The following is an 18,957-nucleotide window of genomic DNA, read 5'->3' as shown; positions in this document are numbered from 1 at the left end:
CGCTGCGCGTGGGCTTCCTCTAGTTGCAGCGAGTGGGAGCTACTCTTCCTTGCAGTGCGCAGGCTTCTCACTGCGGTGGCTTCTCTTGTTGTGGAGCACGGGCTCTCGGCACATGGGCTTCAGTAGTTGTGGCCTGTGGGCTCTAGAGCACAGGCTCAGAAGTTGTGGCGCACAGCTTAGTTGCTACAAGGCACGTGAGATCTTCCCAGACCAGGGCTCGAACCCATGTCCCCTGCATTGGCAGGCGGATTCTCTACCACTGTGGCACCAGGGAAGTCCCCAACTCTCTTTCTTATTCCCCTCTCACAATATCCAATATGGTTTTCTGTTTGGTTTTTGTTTTAATTTTTATGTCATTTTAGCCAAGAAAGTAGTATCCGTATGCAAAGTTTACTCTTTGAATCATTTAGCGTGTTAAATAATTATTTTTATTAGTATTTTTCTGACATTATATCTGCTGACCTTGAAGTTGATTAATGCTAGTCTGAAACAGACTCATTAATTGAACCTATATTTATTGAGTACCTCCTAGGTGCTTGGTATTGAAGGATACAAAAATGAATGAGAGCCAGTTGCTGCCCTCAAGGACTTCATAATCTACTCTCAATTTATCATAATTAAATATTCTTTGTAGTAAGTAGCCATTTTGTGAATTACTGTTCTTCATTTGATAAATCTTTCAAGTGGGCGCATTTTTAATTCAGAATTGATATTGAAGCAAAACTTTGCTCACCATTGTTAAAATGATATATAGTCTCTAAAAAAATATTTTCAAACTATATTACTGGGGGAAGGGGGTTCATTTTAATTTTCTAACATTTTCTTTGAACTGACTACTAAAGTTACACTATGAACTTCATGAACACCAGCTATTTTCTGAGGGGGAAGAGGTCTTTAAACTTTAGTTGCAGGTTTGGCCTTTATTTCCCATTTAATTTAACAAGCACAATAGTGTATCTAAGCTGGAGATGTAAAGATGAGTTATGATGCTGGCCTCCACCAGCTCCTGTCGGATCCTGTCTGGATGCAATTCCACTCACTCTCAGGTCCTCCTGAAATTCCATTTCTTTTATAGAATTTAAATTGCAGTAACTTCACCATGTCTCTGAAATTCTAATAAATATATCCCATTCAAAGGCCATACATTTTCTCATTCTGTAAAAACTCTTCACCTTTAGTGTTACCCAAAACTGTGTTCACATCCTTTGGTGCTGTTGGCATTAATTTAGTAAACAACTAGATAGAACATGTTTTGTTAACCTGATATTAAAATAATTGTGTATGAGCTTAGAACAGTAGTTCTCAGTCTTAGCTACACTTAAAATTACCCAAGGAATCTTTACAGCTTGCACCTCAGTCCAGTTAAATTAGAATCCTTGGAATTGGATTCAGCATCAATATTTTTGAAAGCTCCCCCAATTCCAAAGAGCAGCCAAAATTGAGAACCAGTTGAGGAGAATCTACTTTACAGTTTACTAATATATTCAGAGTTTGTGTTATACGTTTGCCCCAAAGAAGTTTAGAATACTTTTAAACTATTACTTTACCCAATCAAAGAATTGATGGTTAGAGTTTATATTAAATAGATGTCTTTGATCACACAGACTTTTTACTTGTAGTCCTTTATTCTCTCTAGTAAATCAGGGCATGGAATCCAGGCTTCTTATTTCATACTGTAGCCTGCATGTCTATCCTGTAGTAAAGGAAGGATTGCAGGGCCTGGCATAATGTGGCTGACTCAAAGACAATCTTTTTCTTAAAGCAATGTTTAGAGAAAATATATAAAGAGTGGATTAACCTTTCTTTTCTCAGGTCATTTTACTGGGTTACTAATGAAATATTATGAAAGAATAGTACATCAAATTACACTTTAGAGAACATTGGGTTTGGATTTCTATGACTTTTTTGCATTCTGACATTCATCGTAGCTTGTTTTCACAGAAGTTTTTAATTATTAAATGGTAGTGCTATACATGCATTAAAATACATGCTTAAGGGCTTCCCTGGTGGCGCAGTGGTTGAGAGTCCGCCTGCCGATGCAGGGGACGTGGGTTTGTGCCCTGGTCTGGGAAGATCCCACATGCCGCGGAGCAGCTAGGCCCGTGAGCCGTGGCCGCTGAGCCTGTGCGTCTGGAGCCTGTGCTCCACAGCCGGAGAGGCCACAACAGTGAGAGGCCCGCGTACCGCAAAAAGAAAAAAAATATATGTATATATATGCTTAAAATCAAATGTAGTTTATAATGAACAACTATCAGCACTAATTGACTACAAAGTCAGTAATGATTTTGGACTTAAAGATGTTGAAAACTAAAATTTTTAGGGTAAAATTTAAAATTTTTGGCAATTAGGAAAGGGGTCTTTTTTTTTAAAGAAAGAATAAGTCTTTTGTTCTTCTGACAAAGATATCATAATTTTATGTTTGTGTTTAAGCAATATTGTTAAGATCATAAAATCCTTGAGGGCAAGAACCATGTCATATGCTAAATATATATCTCACATGCAGTTGAAGAAAAAGTATGTATTCTCCACAAATATCTTTGATTAATACTTCTCCTTAATTTAGTTGATATAACTCATCATTTCTGTAGTTGGTGTATGCTTAAAAATGTTTTAGAGGAAGATTTATGCATTAAGTGTTGTACTAGTTTGTTAACCTAATATATCATACCTTGTGATTAACAATGGAAAAAATTTTTAAATTCCCATAGTGATAAAATCATGGGAAATATATCTTTTACAATTACACATTGAAATAATAAAATTTAAATATATGATTTCAACTTAAATATATAACATTAGCAATGTTCTTATGTCCCCTCCCACCCTTTTATTGTTTATTTTAGATAGGATTGAAGTTATTATCCTTAATTTGATGATGATTGAATATCAGGTAGGAAGCAGAGGTGGGCTATAGGATACAGCTCACCAGAGTGCTATGAACAAAGAAAGAGGGACAGAGAAGCACAAGGTGTGTTTAGGTAATGGTGATAGAAAATATTAATTGCTTGAAATCAGCAAGTATTTTACTGGAAGGGTAGCATAGTATATAATAAGACTATGATTCAAACAGATACAAGATTGAATCCCAGCACTGACATCTTAGGGCAAAATTTTAAACCATCCTGAGCCTCAATTTCTTCATCACTAAATTTATGATTCTTACCTGTATAACAAGATGTTTTTGAGTACATGATACAAAATGCACAGCAATTGTTTTTTACTCTCAGAAAATGCAAGTAAACATCAGAATTTATTACTGGTACTTAAATAAATTGCTCATGTGGTTCTTCCTACAGAACTGCTATTTTCTGAACAGGCTTTCTATAATCAAACTATCTCACTCATACTTAAGGGTTCCATAAATTCACTCAGTTAATCATTCAGTCACTGGATCAAGAAACAATAGGACCATCTGTGTTAGTCCTCTGTCCACCATCTTTTTATCTTTGTATCCTTATTGTCAAATTACTTGTTTGTTGTCTGTCTTCTCCATTAATATGTAAGCTTCCTTAGAGCAGAAACCTTGTTTGTTTTTTGGCTTCTGAAATCCATGTGCTTAGAATAATGCCTAGCACATATGTAGGTGCTTAATAAATATTTGTTGAAGTAATGAATGGAATGAACAAACAAAATAGATGCTTACTAAGGAGCTAAGTGGAGAATTTTTCTCTACTGGTAGATCATCCTTTATAGATAATACTCACTTGGGTGAACTACTCGCATTATCTGGGAAATAATCTATTTAACCAGGGGAGGTTAGACTTGGAACCTCTAAAATTCTAATGTATACCTTTGGCAGGTCTACAGCTTAGAATCTTCAGGGATCTGTAAAGAATATCAGCATTCTCTCTTAAGAATTAGATTGCATAGTTACCCAGCTGACCTTGGGGTCAGAGTTTTGATCTTTTTCCCAATGCCTCTCCTATCGTTGGTTACAGTACACTGCAAGTTTACAGGCTTAGGCAATAGCTTTGGAACTACTATTCTCAGTTCCACCCATTGGGTCAGGGTTTGGCTACAGGCCAGTCTTTAAAAGACCTAAAGCTTTACAAAAGCTATTGAAGCTATTTCTAGGCCTTGAATAAAACCTTTAGTGGGGGTGTACCAGAAGTCTAAGAAAAACATTCTAAAAGCTGTAAGTGCTAACTGATAATCAATTGAAAGTATTAGACCAAGAAGGATGCTGAAAGAAACAGATAATAAAGTTCAGAAAAATGGAGCTGCAGAAGATATTTTAAAGGTGAACATTCTATTTTGTTATCCAGAAATAAGTCATGACTAATGAGTATAGAATTAGTGCTAGTGATATACCTGTGTTATGATGGGAAACCACATATTCTAGAGGAAAATTATGCATGATAAACAGCCTGAGTCATTGCTTCTAGTATTTAATTAAAAGTGTCCAGAAGTCTCTATAAAATCTACACAGAAATACTTTTACCTCTTTGTTATTGTATGGGCAATGCTGCCTTTCCTCAAAAACCACTAAGGATAATAAAAACTGATACGTTGTGAGTATATTTAACTACATTTATGATCTTTAAAAGATGCCTCAGTAGTATGAATAGGATATGTTCCAAAAGTTAGTCCATAAATCAATTGCTGGAACATATTTTGAAGAAACAACTTAAATGATAGTTTCCCAAAACATCCCATAAAAGCTTATCTCACTAGGTGTGATTAAAGTGCCAATGATACAAAGCCACATTAAACATAAATAGCCCTTTTTAAATTCAAAATAATAATTATCAGGCACTGAACAAAGCGATTTACATACATACCCTTACTTAATTCTTAAAACACCGTAATATATATATTGTCTCTCTTTTGCGATGGAAGATACCTAAGGAAAAAATATTCAAAAGCTTGCTCAGGTCACACAGTTAGGAGTGCAGTCAGGATTTGAATTCAGATCCAGCTGGCTCAAAATTTTACTCCTTACCACTATGTTATCCTACCTTTATAATGTAAGAAATATTTATATACTTTATATACAGGACAGTATGCTAGATTTTCTATAGCATTCATACCATACATTTCAGCAGAACTAAGGATATGTGTTAACTATGGAATAGGATTATCCTAAGTGCCACAAAAGAGGTATGGATAAATTACCAGAGGGGCAAAAAGGAGCATTCATATACAACAGTTTACAGACAATTATTTGTATGCCCGGGATTGTTTGGATTTGAGTTTTCTTTTTAATACAGATTCCTAAAATGTGTTGGGGGTATATTTAACTTTTTTTTTTTAACTGTATAATCAATAACAGTTCACAGAAGAAAAGCTTGGCCAGGCAGAGAAGACAGAATTGGATGCTCACTTAGAGAACCTCCTTAGCAAAGCTGAATGTACCAAAATATGGACAGAAAAAATAATGAAACAAACTGAAGTGTTATTGCAGCCAAATCCAAGTAAGAAATTTTTTACCTTTTGTCTCCATTATTGACTAATTTTATTAAAAAGTACTGTTAATAGGTTTTTTTTAATGTTTTTTTAAAAAAGTTTTAATGGCTCTTGGAAAACATTTTTTGGTTATGGCTTTGGGGTCTATAATTATTTTGTGTGTGTACTTTTGGTGAAGAAGAGGGTGATAAACACGTCATTGTATACCCTCTAACAAACTGACAAGTAACATTTTTCAGGCCTCTGTAGAATCCTCCTGAAAACTCAATTTCAGGCAGTGAGTTTGAATTTTAAGAGTTATGAAAGCCTGTGTAGATAAATTAATCTTCCTTTCTCATCCAGGGAAGAATTGTCCCTAGTAATTAAGGAAAAATTATATAGAAACTTAAGTAGTTACCAACTATTTATGTTTATGTTAAGTTTTACATTTTTACATAAATTATTCCATTTGATTTTCAGACAGCATCATAAAGCTTTTCAGATCACCTAAGTCAATAAGGTGGCAAATAAGGTGCATAATAATTGTTTTAATTGAAACTCACAAGTTAGCATTTTGTTCAGTGTAGCATAGCTAATTAGAAGTGGAACTTGAACTAGAACCAGGTGTGTTGACACCCTGAGTTTTACAGATCAAAACTGAAGGACAAAAACAACAATAACAATGCCTGCTTTCCTTCCCCTTTTCCCCAGTGTTATTGTGACCATGTTGTGAAATGCCATAAACTTACTTTGTTACTAATTTAAAGTTCCAAGCTTTAAACTTTGTTGCTATTACGTAAACCTCAAGCACTGTACAAAATATTAGTAATACTGTGCTATTTTAGTTAAATTGTGGTGACTTTTTAAAATAGTCCTTTTACACTTTGAGTGAGGCCTGTTGTTTTTGGACACTATGTGTTATTTCTTATTCATTTAAGGCTACTTAAATAATATACCATGGTATCTTAAAAAAAAAGAAAGAAAGAGAAAAGAAAGTAGTAGACATTTTTCCTCTTGTTTCTTGCTCTATCCTTAGTTCCTTAAATAATATAGTCTGTTCTACAACATGTTTTTGTGATTGGCAAATAAGCTCACACTCAACTGGTAAACGGGAATGATGTCGGTAGAAGGGAGTTACAATGGCTCATATAATACAGTTTTACATTAGTGTTTTAAGTCTAAAGTAGTAACAGAATTTTTTTTGTGTTTTATTTATGCTCTCATTATAAAGTTACACAGATTTTGAGTAGTCAGACCTAACCTTCTTTTTCCTGTAAGCCCTGTTACTTTTAGTGCATGATTTTTCAGATCCTAGGATTTTTCACAAATATACATTGTATTATAGAAGAATTGCCTGCATTTTTTGTTAAGATTTTATGATGACCTTTTAATGCCCTATTGAAATGAAACATTTATTTAAAATATACCAATTTTTTTTAACTGAATGAAATCAACATGGGATTCAACTTTAAATTTTTGACCAAATAGATAGATGGCAAAGATAAGAATCACTCTCACGGTCAGAAAATGAAGTTCTGCAATTTAGTTAATATCTTCTCAGTGGCTATGTTTTGAACTGACTCATTTTGATTTTAACTAATTGAAAGGTTTTTAAATTCCTGCTTAAAAACTCTTCTGATGCTGCACCAGAGTCTACCACAAAAGCGAGTATTGTTCCAACAGCCTGTTTTATGTATGAAAATTAGCACTTTTGCCAACTCCTGAAGTGTTTCTATTACTGGTTCAGCTTATTTTTGAAATTTTCAGTGTACTGTGTGACACTTTCACTTGTGGAGGAGTTATGTGAGGTGCTTAGAAGGAACCCTATTTAACTGAGATTCTTTTTGGATTGTAATTTTATGTTTAATCATTGTTTCTGAAAAGTCTGGAACTTTGACTTTTTTCTTATTTGTCTCTGAAATATCTCACTGTTGGGCAGCAGTGTAAATGTGAATTTCTTAAATATTATGATAACCAAGTGTTTATTCAGATCTTACAGATGTTTTTTCCTTTTCATTTATGCTAATTCCTATTATTGCTTTTAACCTTTTGTATTTTAAACTTATTTTTAATGATGAAATCTTTTGAGTGCTCAGATATTTATATACTTTAAACATAATTAAATAAAATTAAGCCAAGGAATCATATTGCTGATCTCTGTAGACTATTCCAAATCCTATTGTTCCATTCCTTAAACTCCCAGTATTTAGCCTCTAAGAGGGAGATTGAGCATATGAGCAAACTAAATCAAAATAATAGTGGCAGAAGTATGTGACTCTTTGATTTTTCTTAGGTACCTTATATCCGTATTTTTATAGCTGGAAATCCCTGATTTTAAAATTGTGTACATATATTCAAAGTTAAAAATTAGACAGTATATGAATGGGGCAAAGACAACTTCACTAGATATTAAAGGAATACCAACCCTTGCTGGAACTTAAAATCCTATAAAATACTCATAATAGTTTTACTTTATTTTAAATATTTTTGTGCCAAAATATTTTATCAGATTTTTAAAATATAAGTTTCTTAGAGTTATGTAATACTCTTAACATGCAAATGAAAAATTATATATTAAGATATATACTTGAAAGCATACTAATTTCATGTTTATTTTACAAGGTAATAAATGTCTAGTAGGGGAACAAAACAATCTTTCAAATAGCTTAGCTTTTTGAAATCATTGGTAATTTTAAACCTTTTTCCTAGATGCCAGGATAGAAGAATTTGTTTATGAGAAACTGGATAGAAAAGCTCCAAGTCGTATAAACAACCCAGAACTTTTGGGACAATATATGATTGATGCAGGGACTGAGTTTGGCCCTGGAACAGCTTATGGTAAGTGAAAGGCAAAAGGTCTGCTAAGAGATATCTTTACTCTTAGATTTTTACTACTTAGAGACATCATTAACATTTACCTAATATTAGTAGAATCAATTTTAAATTCAATTTTTTTGTCTTAAAATTTTGGATGCAGTGACAAATGTAGGTGACCACTAAATATATACAGTGTAACTTAGTATTTAATATATTTAAGCATATATTCTGAGAATTCACATCTTTTTATGTCTAAATAGGTATTCCCATTGAATCTTGCGGCACCTCTGTTGTACTTTTTGTGATACATTGCAGTCTCTGTTTATATATGTCTCTTCTAGTTGATTTTTCTTTTGTAAGGTTTCTTGAGGATTTATTTCTATAATAAAGTACCTGGCACATACTAAGTATTTGAACTAGTGCTTTTATTACCCAAGTAATGTCAGTACCACAAAAATGTTAACAATGGTTATCTCTCGATGTTTGGATGACATTTTATTTCTATTTTCCTCATATACTTTAAATTTTCTATTACGTTTCACAGTTATGCCAGCTTTTTTTAGTTGCTGTAGTGACTTTTTTAATGTATAACTCTGAAGCTCAGTTATATATGATTACCCCTCAAATCTAATTTTCTCAGAACATAAGACCATTTCAGATTTCTATAGCTTTTTTCCTGTTTTTCATGGCTAATAATTCTTTTTATTAAGACTTCTGCAAGAAATTTGTCCTTATTTAGATATGAAATGATAGGTAAATTAAGTGATTTTCTACGTATATAGTTCTGATTTATGAAATAGCACATAAATTCTGGGACTAAATTAACTTAGTTTTAGTAGTATTTATGTCAGATGGAAATAACCTAAGTACTGTGTAACGAATGCTATTAATCCATTAACTGGCTTATAGCTGTACAACTTTGAAACTATTACATTGTGTTCTTCAAAATATAATTCTTTCAGAAGTCTGAAAATGCTTAAAATTTCTATACTTTGACTTCTAAATTTTAACTGTAAATTTTACAAAAACTTTATATGTCGATCAGATTTGTTATTGCCTTCTTGTGCCAGACTCAGTTAGATGCTGGGGTCATAAAGGTACGTGAAAACCCAGCCCTTTCCTTCACCAAGCTGAAGACCTAGTGGAGCATGAACATTCAGAAAGCTTCTAAATTTTTTCCTTTTTAACCTGCTTAATCTGTTTGCACTTCTAATAATTCCATTGAATGTACCCTGATTATTTGAATTGGGCTTTGTGAATCTATTTATTAATAATTGATAATAGTATTAGTAATAGATGATTAGTATTAGTAATAAATTAGTAATTGAATATTTCAGGAATTGGGCTAAACACTGTACAATATATGTATTGGTAAATCCTCACTTATATCCTACTTGTAAATTCTATTATCTCTGTGTAAAGACAGGGAAACTGAGTCTTAGAGAGGTTACATAGTTCATCCACAGCTAGTAATTCAAATGTAGATCTGTATCCAGAAATTGAGCTCTTAACTACATTATATTATTACCTTCCTTATCAATCAGATCTAATTTTATCTGAGAATGAAGGAATTAAGATCCACAGAACTAAAACTTATTAGAGGTAGAACTGGAAGTAGAACCAATCTTGTGGTTCTCTTTCTTTTTCTCTATTTTCTACTGAATTTGTCCTATTTAAATATTAGGGTATATGTGCTGCAAAACATAGGTTTTTTTTTTTTTTTTAACTTAAGATACAAATATATACTCTTATTTATAGGCACGAGGTAAGTGTATAAATACAGAAACAAAAGAATTTTGACTTTATCTACTTATTAAAATATTTTAAGAATTATACTTTTATAAATATATCTACACTATTTGAGCTGTGACCATAAGTATTTCTTAGTGTATCTCTCCTCTTTTGTCCCATTGGTAGAGTTGGTACAATAAACTATGCTATGATAAGGAGTTCACCTTTGTCATTTTCATTTTGATATTTATAATCTTAAATTTACTTTCAAAATAAAACTACCTTAACTACAGTTAATTTTATTTGATTTTTACTTAAGTAAACAAGTGACAACTGACTTTAAGGCAGATCAAATGCTGATTTATCTTAACATGATTTTCTGACATTACCAGACAATGGTAAAAAAAAAAAAAAAAAAAACCAAACTTTTTTCCTTTGCAGGTAATGCCCTTATTAAATGTGGAGAAACACAAAAACGAATTGGAACAGCAGACAGAGAGCTGATTCAAACATCAGCCTTAAATTTTCTCACTCCTTTAAGAAACTTTATAGAAGGAGATTACAAAACAATTGCTGTGAGTTGGAAAATGTTCATTTTTTAGTAAAATAATTTAGGTATATACTTAGTTTTTAATGAATAATTTGCCCTCTTAATGACTTTGTAGATGTAGCAGATTAGAAAAATTAAATAATCTAGTTAGATGCATATTCCAGCAGAACACAAAACTAACCAAAATAAAGGACTATTAATGATACGGACTCCACTTTTGTGTCCCTGTAGTGTTATTGAGGTGTCTTTACATCCATTCTTGTTCGTTACCAGCACTAAAATCTATAGAGAAGTTCCTGGAATGATTATTAAAATACGGCACAATTTATCACCACAGTATAGCCATATAGCTGTTCATTTAAACTGGGAGCCAGAATCCCAATTACTGGAAGCTATATTCCTGGCTATTAGCCTTTCTGTCTTTTTGTATCCCTAGAAGTCTATTATCTTCTTTTCACACAGCTGTGTTTTATTGCTGAAATAAAGAAAAAAATTTCACTTTCCCAAACCTAATCTGTTAATCTATTATTTTTTTGGTTTAATTTGTTTTTTAAGTGATGGAGAGTGGAGTTCTAGGTGAATATCTTTTTCCTAAGATTGTTGCAAGACTGCTCTTTATTGTAAATACTACTTCAAACTTAATTTGAAGATTTCTTATTACAAAATATTATTGAAACTCAATATGTTTACAATGAATTTGTGAATAAAAAGTGTTTGGCCTGAGACAAAGGAAAAACCACAAAGCTGAAATACAATTGAAAAGATATTAGATTGTCAATAGGATGATATTTAATATATGAATTCTAAGAACTAATAAAGCAAACAGTGAATTCTTATAAACTTACCTGTTATAAAGAAGCTTGATGTTCCCGTGAGGAATTCTAAGATATCGTACTAATTCTAAGATATCATACTAATGTTTGTTCATTATTCATTCTATAAATTTGAAATTCTGTTTTCGTAGTAATAGAGTTGCTTTTGTTGCTGTGGCACAGAGTTTCAAGGAGCTTTGCCCTGGGCCCTCTACCTTCTTCACCATAGGCGCTTCCTAGATTATCTGTTGAATAATTCTTTGTTGTGGGAGCTATACTGCATTATAAGATGTGTAGCAGCGTCCCTGGCTTCTACCCAGTAGATGCTAGTAACATCCCTACCCCAATTGTGACAACAAAGAAGATATTGCCAAATGTTCCCTGGAAGGGCAAAATCACAGAATATTAAAACTAATATTCTTTTGTTTCTGCCATCACCTGCCATCTTTCCCAGATATCTAGAATGTCTCTATCATTTTAAAATTGGAAATAGTGAGAAAATGGAGTCAGATGCCTGAATCGTCACTTTATAGCCAATTTTGTAATCATAGATCTTTATCAGATGATTCATATATTTAATGGAGAATAATACCTTAAATGTGTATGCTCTTACTGGATTTTTAGCATCATTAGGCTTTTTTTTTCTTTCCTATATTTATAGAAAGAAAGGAAACTATTACAAAATAAGAGACTGGATTTGGATGCTGCAAAAACCAGACTAAAAAAGGCAAAAGCTGCAGAAACTAGAGCATCAGTAAGTAGTGTTTTTTTTAATAGAAGAGTATTTGAGGTTAATAACTTTAAGACTTGTAAAAGGTTTCACTCATATAACATGCAAGCTGTAATCTATCATTAAGACTAGAATATGACTTTAGAGTATTGTTTTTGTGTTTTTAAACAAACTTTTCAGAACTTAATACATTCAAATCAGTGAAAAGTAGTCATATCAGGAGGCAATATTCTTATTTTAGTGATATACTTGTTGCTAAAAAACAAAAATTATAAGAGCTCCTAAAGCTGTGTCATATTTTTTGAATAACCTCAGCGGTGATGGAAAATAAGTCTTCTGGAAATAGATTTATTATATTTGAAATAGAAAAACAGATAGTAATTAAGATAAGAATGAATCAAGTTTGAGAATGCTTATGTGTAGCTTAAAAATTAGATGTGACTCCCTTTCCACATGGGACTCAAACTGACCGAAGGAGTTGTCACCAAGAATAGTTCCAAAACTATTCAGATAGCAGCAACATGGAGTCCCAGGTGGCTATTTTGAAGGGGGAGGAAACCTGTTTGGATAAATTAGTTCTGGTATATTTTTTATAAAAATCAATCTCAGAGTAGTCTTTTAAGACTAAGTGGGTATATATTAAATATAGTAGTTCAATGATTTTATATATATGTATATGTGAGGATATATATATAACTTTAATAACTTTAAAGATTTTATTTATAAGCTTCTGATTTAATCTAATATTTATATAGTTTATATCTCTTTTCCAAAGTTTGAAGAGATTAATCAGCTTGAATTGGAGCACCTTTAAGATAGTACAATATAAACAAGTATGAATTTATTAGATGAAGCTAACAAGTTCATTCTTGAGCTAAGGGATATGTGTTGTTAAGAGACGTCACATTCCCACTGCCTTCTGTTCCCAACTCACTACCACTACTATCGTCAAGAATCATTGCCTTAGGAGCATATTACCATGGTGCTCGTAGAAGTCTATTGTGGCTCTCTTGTTTTGGGAAAGAAAAGGTTGAGACTTGGTTTAGAGTGAAATTTAAAACTGGTAACTTGGTGTTGGACAGTGTTGTCTTATGAGATTACCCAACACCTTGTATGAGCAGAATAAATTATTTTCTTCTAGACAGTTCTCCTTTTGGAGATTCTGTATTAGCAACTGCTGTAGAAGAGCTATCTTTGACAAGACATTAATTTCAAAATCACTGGCTAGTTCACCTCAGAATTTATGATGACATCATCATAAGGAACGGCTTAACTTCCCTAAACAAGCTTTTTGCAGAATTAGAACTTTACAGATGAATACCATAGATGGCAAGAGACTCTAAATTAGGATATTAATTTCTAAGTTGCTAACAATAAACTTATATAGCAAAATATGAATTGGTTTTTAAGATACAAATTTCATAATCAGTAAAAATGTTAAATAAGGATCATTTGGAAATAAATGTTAGAACAGAATATCTTTATTTGAAATGTCTATATGTGGCCAGTGATTATGGAATAAGAATACAAAACTTTCTTTAACAAACACTATTACAGAATAATGATAGTCTACATTTTACTTGGAAAAGTGCCAGAGAGTTCATAAATTTAACAGTATACCAGGTCCTATGTATTCTAAATTATTTTACCACTGCTATTAAAATGTGTAGGAACCAAATATAATAGTAGACAAATTTTGAGAGATAATTCCTTTTGATATATCCAGAAAAGATGTTGACAGATTTTCTGTGCTGTGTATTATTGAGGACAAAATTTTTTCCATGAGAATTTACATTTAAAAATAAAAGTTTATACAAATGAATTTTTCAACAATTACGTTTGTACACAGCTTTTCTAGAATTTATATATTGCATTAAACAAAATTTAACTGTAGCCAAATATTAAAAATATTAGTCTAGACAAAAATTCACATTTCCTGATTTTAGTTGTGTTCTTTCCCTCTAGATAACCAACTTGTTTTTCTTCAAACTTTATAGCAGTAAGTCTGAAATACTTTGGAAAGGAAAAGCCCTCTTAGTTTGTTATCACATAAAGCCTTGAGGCATGCCTATATTTTGTGATTTTTTTTCTCTGTATTTCTCTTCCGTTTACTTGAAGAATACAGAAAAATTGAAACCACTAGGAGTTTGTTTTTCCTTTTTTTTTCTTCTTTGACACATTTCCTGCTCCTAGTTGGTGGCTGAGGAGGTTACTCTAACCTCAGACTTTCTTTGATTTTACTTCTTTGTAAATTTCCTCGGATTGTTTTGTGACTAGTTGTTCCTCTGTAAGTAAGATTTGGGACCTGTGCATGTCAGCACTTTTTTAAAAATTTGTTCACTAGTTTCTTGTGACCTGTTTTTAAATTCTAGATTTACTGAATGCTAATTTTGTACAAGGTGCTTTGCTGAGAAGGAGTTCATATATAAATAGTGCAAAATCTCTGCTGCCCTCAGTTTACAATCTGCTATAGTAGATTGAATTTTTTGGTGATTTTGCCATACCAGTAAAATATTTCTGCCTGTATTCAATATTGCTACTTTACTAATCTGTTTTATTAGTTAATGTGTTGAAGAATGGTAAAGCAGCATCAAAGACATTTCTCAAAAATATACCAATTGAGCAGAAAAGAGAAAACCTCCCTGAATATTTTACAATGAATAAAGTACAGCTTTGAAAATAGTATAAAACTTATATCAGAGAAGCAAAAACAAATATAACTTATGCATTTAAGTTATAAGGCACTGACGTTTTTAACCTAACTTAGTCTATATAAACTTTTTAAAAAATCATTTTAGAGTGTTGCTAATGGGAAGAAAAAAATCATCTGGTTTCAAAGCTCTCTGATATTGAGAGGTTTAGACGTCTGTTACTTTTGGGTATCCAAACATGATGGAAAATACATTTTCAAGTAACATAACAAGTATGTCCCTCTGCCCACTTAAGCATTTCCACAGCAGTCTATGTCTTTAATCTGCAAACTGAGTGAATTTATAGCACCATCATATAACCTTAACTTAAATGTACATATATTAGAATTTAAAGTTTATTAAAAATACAAGGATTGACATGCCTTTCATATATTTCTTCAGGGTATGCTAAGACCTGTGAGACTGATTGAAAGAGAACATGGTTGAAGGCATCATACATTAATAAAATAGAAATGATCTTTGAATAGGGAAATTGTGGGTAGGCAGAATGGCTTTCATAGGTAAAAATTTAATAAAAATTTAGGAAATTGTGGCAGTTTTTAAAGTGATGCATTTTCCCTAAGTAATTCTAATTTAAAATCAAGCATCAACCATGTTTTTTATCTTTGAAAATTCAGTCTTTTGAAAAAATTGAACAGGTACCATTATATGAAATTCCGTAGCTGGATTTTTTTTTTTAAGTAGAAGACCATTTTATCGGTTCTTAATACTTGTTTGTGTGTTCTTTAGTGTGCAGAAGTAACTTGTTTTACTGTGTTCATTGGTATAATGTGTTCTTTGTCTCTTACCTATGCACTTAAGCAACTAAACTCAGCACGCCTTGAAGGAGATAACATTATGGTAAATTTCTCTTACATGCTCAACTTCCTGCATGTAAAATGGCTGAAGGTTTGTTGGCCTACCGTGTTTTCTACATCTTGAATAAAGTGCCTTCTCTTGCTATTATCTACATATAAAGTTTAAAGTAGTTGAAGCCATACATTCATTAGTCTAACAAAAAATACAGAGAATACTAGCTGAAGAAATATTGGAACTTGAAGAAAAGAAATTGTGTTCTAATTGCCAAATTCAGCTGTGCCAAATTAGAGTCTGAATATATACACAAATACATAAATATTTACATGTATTTATACTACACATAAATATATAGTGCCTTTTATACATAATAAAAGATGTTAATTTAGCTGGCACTTCATATTTTCACTGTTGGCAAAAAAAATTAACAAAGTTTACTTAACTTAAAGAAATGTATAAGATGTACAGATTTACTTTGCTTCACAGTACCTTCAGTGTTTACCTTAATTTTCACCCAAATTCAGCATAGAATTAATTTCTTCTGCAATTCCAGGCCAAGACAAACCCCAGTAGTTTAGGTATTTCTGTAGTGTGGAAGCCTGTCCAGTGTTAATTCACTTAGGAGAGTTGCAGAATAGTGATAGCTTTGAATTGGGAATGTTACAGAATGTTACAGAATGTTATTCTGTAATATCCTTTGTATATTATTGAGCTTGATTTGAGGAAATTTTTGAGATGTTAAGTGTTTTTAATTTTTTAACAAGATAGAAATCTGAACATAGTCCCAAAATTCATAAATGTTAGCCAATAAAGATTTATAGATACAGTGTTTGGTATAATACTCCTGGGTGTATTACTGCCATAGAAGTAGCATAGACTCTGCCGTATAAGTAATAAATAATTGACAGTTTTTATTTGTTAAATCAATTGACTACTTTTATTTCATTAGCACTGAACTAAAAGGAGGGGAAAAAACATGTAATAGAAAAGATTATTGTACAGAATATGTAAAATGCATTTGTTTTTTTAAACTACTATAATTATTGAAGCCCTGGCTAAATTAGAGCTTTCCTTAGATAGCAAGAGAATGCATTCATTTATTTCCATTGTCCTATCTGTATGTAGGTAAATGAGAACTGTGAAACTGTTTCAGTCATTGGTAATTTAGCATATAAATCATATATTTTTTTTAATCTTAGGTAAAAATACCCTAAACAGTTAGCAAGACTTTGTTTCATTTATTAGGCATTTATTTTACTAGTTAGGTCATCTACTTATAGTACGATGTATTTAACTCTGGTAATTTTAAGTTCATTATATCTCAAGTTCATTGTGCCCCCCACCATGGCTAAATCAACATTTAGTGTCCATTTATCCTTGCTTTATTATAACTTACTAAAATTGCAGAATTTTGGACCTAAATGAGAAATTAGAAATCATATACTCTAAACCTCTCATTTTACTGATGAGAATACTAGAACTGAGGCATTAAATATTCCCAGTTTTGGAAAACTGTTATTAAGTTATAGAATTAGTATAAGATTCAAAAATCAATAGTATTGATACATATGAAGGCATACTTTCACAGTATATTAATCTCTACTGATTTAATTATTACTGTGTTTAATCTGTTAATGTGATTCTGGAAAAAGAGAGTATGCCATGTAAATTAAAATATTTACATTTTTCTATAGTAAGTTGTAGAAAATGTTAAATTCCAACTTTCATGCTCTATATTTTTCTCTAATTTTTAATGCTGGCTAGATTTGGGCAGAGGAAGTGACAAAAGTAAGTAAATCATTAAACTACAGAATTATGAAACAAGAATTTAATTGTCATTTATTCAGTAAATCTTTATTGGACAACAACTATGGGGCCAATCACAGTCTTTGTTACTGTATCTTATAAAATCTGAAAATTATTATGGAAAGCTCAGATCTGTTTGGCTAGTAGTAGTTCCACAGAGTAATAGAACAATGCTGCAGAGATGTGGTTTGCACACACTCTAATAAATACTAGATAGCTGTTATACTAAGTGGTAATCCTTACAACGCCTTGTCAGAAGACAGTTTTTAAATAATACTTGGTTTATTCATATGATAATTATCTAAAATATAGTTAACACAATGTCCTATATCTTCAGAGAAGTGAATATATATCATGTCACACAAATGAATTTTCAAGGTAACTGAAGCTTGTTCTCTACAACACTAAAGCTAATATTTCTGTCATTTTAGTTGAAAATATTTGTAAAAAATTAAATACCGGATAGCATATATTTAACTTCATTACAGTTAGTCATTATTATGAATATCCGTTATTGTACTGTGCAACCGTTGGATCCTTTGTTTTTGAAGTATGTTGTCTCCTCCTTCAGTGTCAGACTGTCACTTTGAGAAGCTGTCCATATTACTGCTACTGCCAGTCTCTCTGCCTGTGCTACCATTTCTAATCTGTTCTTGGCTGGGAGAATACCTAAAGCAAGGAATAAGGAATAAAATTATGACTTTAGTGCAGATTTGTTTCAAGTGCTATTTGAGGTCTTCAGAAGCATTTTTAATTTACTTCTCATGTTCAGAATCTGACCATGAGTTGAGGACAGTGCTGGGGATTGAGGGCAGGTATTAATTGGGCCCCTGAATATTAAGTAGTTTTACAAACTTCAACTTCTTATTTTCTGACTTTGTAGGATTGCTAACTATACAGTCTTGTTTCATGAATAGGTTGTGGAGCATAACTTGGAAATCCAATGTGAAATTCTTGACTTATGCTCTCACCCCTCTTTGTGGAATCCATTCATCAACTTAGTTATGGTTACACCCTGGCCTCTGATTTCTTCCTGAATGTCTAGCGTGAAAAGGGGGCAGAGTAACGTAGAAGAGAAAATAGGTTGATCAAGAAAGCCAGGGTCTCTTCCACTTTGGTTAGCATACAGGTACACCAAAAAATTTCTGATTTGATTCTTCAGTTTCTGCAAATTTTGGAAATAGTTGATGTAATGGCAAGAAACTCATGAAACATTATGTTTGTATGTGTGAAAAAAGCTTAAAATATATCAAAATGGATTTCTGGATATATTTTTCCTCTATTCTCACTTCTGTCATTTTTATAATTTAAAAATGTATAATTTAAAAACTGCAGGGCTTCCCTGGTGGTGCAGTGGTTGAGAGTCCGCCTGCCGATGCAGGGGACATGGGTTCGTGCCCTGGTCCGGGAAGATCCCACATGCCGCAGAGCGGCTAGGCCTGTGAGCCATGGCCGCTGAGCCTGTGCGTCCGGAGCCTGTGCTCTGCAACAGGAGAGGGCACAACAGTGAGAGGCCCGCGTACCACAAAAAAATAAATAAATAAATAATAAAAATAAATAAAAACTGCATATTCCTGGAATATTTTAAGATTTAAGCCCCTAGAAAAAGTAGGTAACACT

The 18,957-nt window shown here is 32.3% G+C and overlaps 1 protein-coding gene and 1 long non-coding RNA gene across 3 annotated transcripts in view; both read left to right on the top strand.

The window, feature by feature from the left end:
• The window catches only part of SH3GLB1 (SH3 domain containing GRB2 like, endophilin B1), a 38,585-nt gene that overhangs the window by 3,932 nt on the left and 15,696 nt on the right, over positions 1–18,957 (top strand). For both annotated transcript variants that reach the window (XM_019919635.3, XM_019919636.3), the window contains exons 2-5: positions 5,273–5,414; positions 8,095–8,223; positions 10,375–10,508; positions 11,957–12,049. In XM_019919635.3, coding sequence (XP_019775194.1) covers positions 5,273–5,414; positions 8,095–8,223; positions 10,375–10,508; positions 11,957–12,049 — 498 coding nt within the window. The remainder of the gene's footprint in view (positions 1–5,272; positions 5,415–8,094; positions 8,224–10,374; positions 10,509–11,956; positions 12,050–18,957) is intronic.
• On the top strand, positions 12,079–18,297 carry LOC141275716 (uncharacterized). The gene is made up of 2 exons (XR_012323963.1): positions 12,079–15,624; positions 17,296–18,297. It is a non-coding gene; the product is annotated as an uncharacterized lncRNA (long non-coding RNA).

Source organism: Tursiops truncatus, chromosome 1 (assembly GCF_011762595.2).
Source record: "Tursiops truncatus isolate mTurTru1 chromosome 1, mTurTru1.mat.Y, whole genome shotgun sequence".
NCBI lineage: Eukaryota > Metazoa > Chordata > Mammalia > Artiodactyla > Delphinidae > Tursiops > Tursiops truncatus.
The sequence above is the reverse complement of the archived record's forward strand: the minus strand, read 5'-3'. Positions and strand labels throughout refer to the sequence as shown.